Source organism: Octopus bimaculoides, chromosome 11 (genome assembly GCF_001194135.2).
Source record: "Octopus bimaculoides isolate UCB-OBI-ISO-001 chromosome 11, ASM119413v2, whole genome shotgun sequence".
Classification (NCBI taxonomy): domain Eukaryota; kingdom Metazoa; phylum Mollusca; class Cephalopoda; order Octopoda; family Octopodidae; genus Octopus; species Octopus bimaculoides.
The window spans coordinates 21,686,944-21,694,355 of record NC_068991.1 but is presented as its reverse complement, the minus strand read 5'-3'; the positions used below and the strand labels follow the sequence as shown (position 1 = coordinate 21,694,355).

The 7,412-nt window shown below is 36.3% G+C and overlaps 1 protein-coding gene across 3 annotated transcripts in view; it reads left to right on the top strand.

Moving 5' to 3' along the window:
• The window catches only part of LOC106878232 (serine/threonine/tyrosine-interacting protein), a 42,193-nt gene that overhangs the window by 15,299 nt on the left and 19,482 nt on the right, over window positions 1-7,412 (top strand). The window contains exon 1 of one of the 3 annotated variants that reach the window (XM_014927394.2): window positions 6,210-6,818. The exons of the other annotated variants lie outside the window; for them this stretch is intronic. Within the exon in view, the coding sequence (XP_014782880.1) occupies window positions 6,792-6,818 (27 nt within the window). The 5' untranslated portion in view covers window positions 6,210-6,791. Of the gene's footprint in view, window positions 1-6,209; window positions 6,819-7,412 lie in introns of those variants that run through there. 3 annotated transcript variants of the gene reach the window in all.

Sequence of the window (7,412 nt, the reverse complement as noted above, 5' to 3'; positions counted from 1 at the left end):
CATCATTATCATCGTCGTTTAACGTCTACTTTCCATGCTAGCATGGGTTGGACGATTTGACTGAGGACTGGAGAAACCAGATGGCTACACCAGGCTCCAATCTGATTTGGCAGAGTTTCTACAGCTGGATGCCCTTCCTAACGCCAACCACTCCGGGAGTGTAGTGGGTGCTTTTATGTGCCACCCGCACAGGAGCCAGTTTGGCGGCACTGGCAATGTCATCTTCATTATTTGTTTTAGCATCCATTATCCCATGGTCACATGGATTGGACAGAATTTGTTGAGGTGGATTTTTAACAGTCATATGTTCTTCCTGTTTCCAAGTAAGGTAATATTTCCTCATGACTGGATAAGTTTTCACAGAAGATTGAAATGAATTATGTGATCTGGTTTTGATCCTTAGTTGAAGATATTTCAACTGTTCAATTGGAAGGAAGTTGAGACAGACCAGAAATAAATTTTAAGTAATTTTAAGATGTGTAACTCAGTAAAACCTCAGTACCACAATGGTGTAAAGATGTTGCAGATTTGAAATACTTTGTAACCAACTGAGTTGTAGGGAGCATTGCAGATTTTGTTTGAATATAGAGGAGGAAGTTAGCCTGGTGGTGAAATTGAACTCTGAACTGCAAGCTAACTAAACACTGATAGTACCATTTCTGTGGTGTTATTAATGTTTAAAACCAATTTTTAAAGATTTATAAGTTAGTCACAAGAAGAGAAAATGTAGCTTTGACCTTTGCAACTCCATCTAGATGGTACTGAATTTCTTTCATCTGAGAAATCTGGTAAGACAGAATATTTATTGAATATTGCTATCACTTCTATGAAGCAAGCTTCAGTAATGGCTACATAAGTACACAAAAACAGGAGCAAATAACAGAGCTTCTTACATATTTATGAACCCTTGTCTCCATAATAATACTAATGCTAAAATTGTAATGATCAAAAATAACACAGACAAGAATGTATGTATGTTTTATTTTTAAGTACACTTGACTGGAGTATTACAGAAAATTATGGCTATATATAGCATAAACATGGCTTGTATAGGCACAGGTATTCTTGTGTATAGGCAGAATCCAGAAGTATGACTATGTGTAGGTACAGGCAATTCTGTATATCAGTGCAGGCATAGCTATGTGGTTAAAAAGTTCGCTTTGGAACCAAGTGGTTAGGTGTTTGGTCTCATTACTTAAACGTCAGCTGATGGTCTATAACTGTGAGTCAACCAGTACCTTGTCAGTGAAATACATAGAAACTGAAGAAGCCTGGTGTGTGTGTGTGCATGAGTTCATATTTCTGCTTGGCACCACGTGTTTGCTGACTGTAAATAAAATAGCAGCCTTGCTATAAACACAGATGGTGTTGTGTGCTTGCAGTCATCCGTGAAAGCATATTCAAACTTATTGACATGTCTTGATATGTTGCTCAATCTTTGTAAACAAAAAACAGGCCCATAACTAATGTCTGGACTGATTGTTGTTCAATAGACCAGGGAAAATATCACCTTGCTTGAAAATGTGTGATGGTTGGCAACAAGAAGGACATCAGTTTGCAGAAAATCTACCTCAACAAATTCTGTCTGACCCATGCAAGTATGGAAAAGTGGGTGTTAAAATTATTATAATGATGAATGCTCTTATCGGTTCAAGTCAATAATAATTATTCGATTTAAAGAATGATGAAAGGCACTTGCTATAACTATCTGTTTTATTTTTTTAATATTTTCAATTACAGTGCAATTAGGATAAACATTTTCCAATGTATTTTTATGGTTCTAAGACAGTAGGGTGTAATACGAACGCGATTTGTAGTAAGTTGGTGCAATCATGTATTGGTTGTGGGCAGAAAGTGGTCTTTTTAAAGGAAATCTTTCAGCTTTGAAACACAGCTGGCATGTCAAGTTGTGTTCTAAATATCACAGCAATAGTATCCATGGTAACCACTGTCTCTGAAATTGAGTCAATACAGGCCAAACTAGCTGAAGAAATTAGGACGAAAAACAGTAATTAAGTAATAACTTGACATAACACAGTAGAGAAGGAAGTTTAATGCTAACAAGCATTTCACTGTAACCTGAGTCTGGTTACATTACTTCATTACACTGGGTTTGTTTTAAACCAATATCTATTTGAATGAACCAACAAAGAAGCCTCTGTTTGGTCATTAAATTTGCTAGAAATAGTAGCCAGATTTTTGACATACGTCCTACCATTTTTAAAAAGGGAGAGACCTATTGGGCAATATAATCTCTGATATACAAAATGGTCAGGGCTGGAACATTGATCATTTGTCTGGTCAGTCAGGGCTGACTGGAGACAGTGCAACTACAGCCACTAACTGAATAAAGAATGGAATTGGTTGACAATAAAGAGTAACCAACCTCATTTAGAAATGCTTTAAGAGGATGTACTTCATAAACAAGCACAGATGATGGACATACATACTTAGCTTTACTATTGTACTACTAACATAGCATGACTGAAACTTTAAGAAACTGGCTTCATAAACATGAAGTCCTTGCTGCATACCATCTTGGATAAGTATCTTTTACTATGGCTTCAAGACAACCCAACCTTTGTTAACAAAATTTGATAATCAGAAACTGTCTGGAAGCCTGTTGAATGGATTATACCTGTAATTCAATAGTACAACCTTGTTACACACTGTGTTGCACTGATTCATCATCATTTAATGTCAGTGTTTCATGCTGGCTTGACAGGATTCAATGGGCCCAAGGACCGTATTGTTTCTCCAGTGTCTGCTTTAACCCTTTTGTTACCATATTTCTTTTGAGATGCTCTGTGTTTCTTTCAATTACTTTAAATATAACAAAGAACTCAGTAAAATAACTTGGTTATCATTCAGGTAGTGTTATGAACATAAATTGTGACTAAGGTTTGGTGGAAGATTTTAATTCAAAACTTATGAAAACAAGACATTTGTACTACAGAGCCAGAGGCGGTTTCGGCCAGGTTGGTATCAAAAGGGTTAACATGCATTCTACAGCTGGATGCCCTTCTTAATTCCAATCCCTTTCCATTATGTACAAGCTGCTTTTTTTTCTTCTTGTTTCTGTACCACCAGCTCTTGGTGTAATCGCATTACAGCTTGCAAGACTATAAATTCTAAAGGGGGTAACTTTATGTTGGGAGATGAACAGTGGAAAAGAGTAAAGTATGAGAGAAAAGGGCTGGAGCAGAACGTGTTTCCTGCTGTAGATGAGCTATATGACAGCTCACACTTTAGAAAAGAAGGTGGAGCTGAAAAGTGATAATAGTGGTCATGAGGTATCAGGGTATACCTTCAAGAGTAGAAATGAGTGGAATAAATAGGCTGGAAGTGAGTGGGGGAGTAGGAGATGTTTGATAGTGTAGAACAGCGGAAAATTAGATTTAAAGTAAATGTGTCTGTGGGCTGTTCAGTCACATACACTTTAATCCAGTGCGTAGGTAATTCAGTTAATCAAGCATCTGAATGTTTATTGACACCAATGGAGATCCACTTTCTTTATTGTATTTGCATTATGCCTTTGCCATAGAAAACACCTCATCAAATGCTGTGATAATTTTTTGTGATTTAAAAAAAACAGTAGCATTGATTTGAAGATCCACTTACCATTAGTAACTGCTCTAAGCAAGTCTTGGAATGTGTTGTATGTATTGAAGTTGAAGAATTTTCAGTAATTCTTGAACCAGAGCTGGTCCAATGTCACATCTTCTTTCTGCAAATTGAGTGTTTTGACTGTTATACAAATTTTAGATACACGTATCATCTTGAGTGGTTTCTGTTGAATTAGTAATTTCTCAGTTATCAAACTCACAACCTAGTTTCTCTTTGTGAGTGTATCAGTTGTGTTTTTTTGCTCTAAAACTATCTCTTTTTTTTTTTTACCTATATAAGTCCAACTATTCAAGATGAAATGTTTAGGGCTACTGAGAATGAAATGAAAAAAATTTTATTCTCAGTATATTTTAGGTTGAGGTGTGTAATGAAAAGTCCTTTAGCATAGTGAGTGTTACAGATATTTCATTTTCCAGGTCAAGTCAGCTTGAAAAATATCATCCCATTTTGAGTTATACTTTGGGAGGGGGTAACCAAACACCACAAAGTAATGGAGTGCATATTAATTTCATAATATTAAAGCTAGTTGAGTTAACCATGGTCACAATACAACATTGGTTAGAAGTGACTTAACCATAGACAAGTTACAGGTGACTTAGCCATGGACACATCACAATTTAGTAATTAGAGACATAGCTACATGCACTTTACAATGCTGGTAAAATGAGATTTAACCATAGACACTTCACAACACTGGTAATCATCATTGTTTAGTGTTTGCCTTCCATGCTGACATGGGTTGGACGGTTTAACAGGAGCCAGCCAGGTAGAAGACTACATCAGGCTTCTGTATCTGTTTTGGCATGGTTTTTATGGCTGGATGTCCTTCCTAACATCAACCACCACTGCAAAGTAGGTGAGGTCAGTTTGGCCTGGTTTTTATAACTGGATACCCTTCCAAAGGCCAATCACTTAATGGCACGGACTGGATGCTTTTAATGTGGCATCAGCACTGGCAGGGTCACCAAGTAACTTGTAAGACAAGGAATCTTTGAGAGGGGAGGGGACTCAGAGAGAGAAACATCACAACACTGATTACAGGTAACTTAGCAACACATCACAACATTGTTGACAAGTGTTTTAGCGATAGATACATCACAACATTGATTGGAAGTGACTTAGTCATGGACATGTCACTATCTCCGTGTCCATGGATAATTGATTTATCTACATGCACATCACAGCAGTGGTTTTCGCTTATACACTGTCAAGCTTTCAGTTTTTATTTATCTGTTTATAAAGACTTGGCCAAACATTGGTGGTGAGGACAGCACCCATGAACTTTTTTGGCAGAGTCTCTGTAATTGGTATGAGGACAAGAGGAAGTTATCACTTGATAGGAGACATTGTTTTGAATTCATGCAGCAGAATGGACTCTGCTAAAGACATCCAGGGATCAGGTGTGGATGTCAAACTGGACATGGACTTGGTAAGCATCCTCATTGATTTAGTTGTAATTATAAGGATTATGGCCAATTTCTAAAAATAGGTGTGGCTGTGTGGTTAAGAACTTTGCTTCATGACCACATGGTTTTGGGTTCAGTAAGTGGATTTGACAGATGGAAACAGAAAGAAGCCTATCGTGTGTGTCTGTGCATACAAGGGGGTATTAAAAAGTTTCTGGCTTTGAGGGTATTGCGAAAGGCTTGGTTGGAGGCCCAACCTTCTGAGTTCTTTTACAGGGCTTAGATAAACTGAAGGATCGCTGCAATAAATATGTGAATCTGAGAGGGGAATATGCTGAATAAAATCATCATTAACTGATCTTCCTGTATTTTCTTTTACCTAAAGCCAGGAACTTTTCAGTATCTCCTCGTATATAGTGTGTATGTGCATATATGTTTGTGTGTGTGTGTGTGTGTGTGTGTGTGTATATATATTTGTCTCTCCTTTTCTTGTTGATGCATGATGATAGTAAATGAGTGTCACCGTCATATAGGCAGTATCATCTATTTTCATTATTCTGTAAAAAATGTTTGTCCATGGGGATTATTACCTCGCTTAGAAACAGATGAGTGTTGGCAACAAGAAGGGCATCCAGTTATAGAAAGTCTGCTGCAGTGCATTCCACCTGACCTACGTAAGCATGGGAAAGTGAACGTTAAACAACGACGACGATCATAAACTTGGACTTGTTTGTGTTACAGAACTCGGTTTTTAATAATGGAAGTGAACTAAACTGAAAGGGCTCAAATTACGCATTTGTTTCTCCTCTTCTGTGGAATTCACCTTTCGTTTTTGCTTGTCACTGATACCCGTGACAAGAGAAAAAATGTCATTCAATCAGTTACTCCCGTTCTCTTACATTTACGGCTTTGTGATTCTGTAAGATACTTACCATTTCGTCCTCCGTTTCTTTCCCTCCTCCCCCTCCGCAGCTGTCGGCTACGCCGCCGCATACAGAAATTAATTACAACGTAATATTATCTTAAGGTAGATTACTCGTTTCAGCCTATTGCCTTGGAGTTTTATTATCTCCCTTACTCTACCTTCATTTAGACTCTGGCATTTCTACAACTGAGAAACTTTTGCAATTGAGTTTAAAACTTTTTCTTGTTATTTATATATGAATTATATTATATATTTATTTTTGTAATGTATATATGTGTATACACGCAAAACCAGACACAAAATAACTTCCATATACCAAAGAAGTTGTTTGTAATAATTTCGTATTTAAATACTTTTTTACCTTTTTTTTTGCGTGTGCTTGTGAGCAAACATTTACGAAGTTTTATTAAAGTTGTATTTTAGGAGCTGAAACATTTTCTTGAAGGTTTGTTGTTTTTAATGTTTCGTAGTTTTGCATTCATTGCGGAGAGACACATTATTTTGAGCCAACGACAACACGATTTAAAAAAGAAACAAAAAAACTATATTACGAAAAGAAATATTACACGCTAGGAATTTTTCGAACACGAAAATTGTTTTGTATATATATATATAGTTGCCGTTGAAAGAAATATATGTGATATAAGTATTAATAAGTATCTTAAAAATTGTTACAAAGAGGAGGAATCTTATACCTTATTATTACTATGAGGAATATCGTCATGACTGTGGTCATCATGAATAGCTGCAATAGGATTAATAAAACCGACATTTAATTAATAAAGACAGACAAGAAGAAAAGAGGGGGAATTATTAAAACTGATGCCAATGCGATGAACTATGAACATGACTATTTCGAGGTAAGTGGTGTCAAAAATTAATCGACATCGTGTGTGTGTGAGAGAATGTCTATATATATATGATCAGGGCCTAGAGTTTACTGCAACTCCGCTTGCTCTGGCACGAAAATCTGGGCCCTTGAATCATTTCTGTAGTTTCAGAGCGAATAAATATATACTTTATATATTTGAGTTCTATTGCTCCCGTGTATATGACCAAATCTTTCTCTCGTGGCAATTTTTCAGAGAAAGTATTTTAAAAGTGAAAGTATTTGTGAGGTAACTGCCGTGAATAAACTTTTCTTCAAGTGAATCGTTTATTTTATGTATCTTTTATGTGTGCATTATGTGTTTATATATGTAAGTATGTATATTTGTATGTGTATACAAATACATTCTCAAATATACATACATGCACATAAACGCATACATACATACATACCGCGCGCACACATACACTCAAATATATAAACAAACGATTCGGCTGAAAATAAAGAAATAAAAAACATTTACAGAAATTGCTGAAACAGGCACCTGGAACAAGTCTGCAAAGACTTTCTCCCCCCCAACCCTGTTTTCTCGCAAATTATTGTTTTTTTTTTTTTTTTTTTTTTT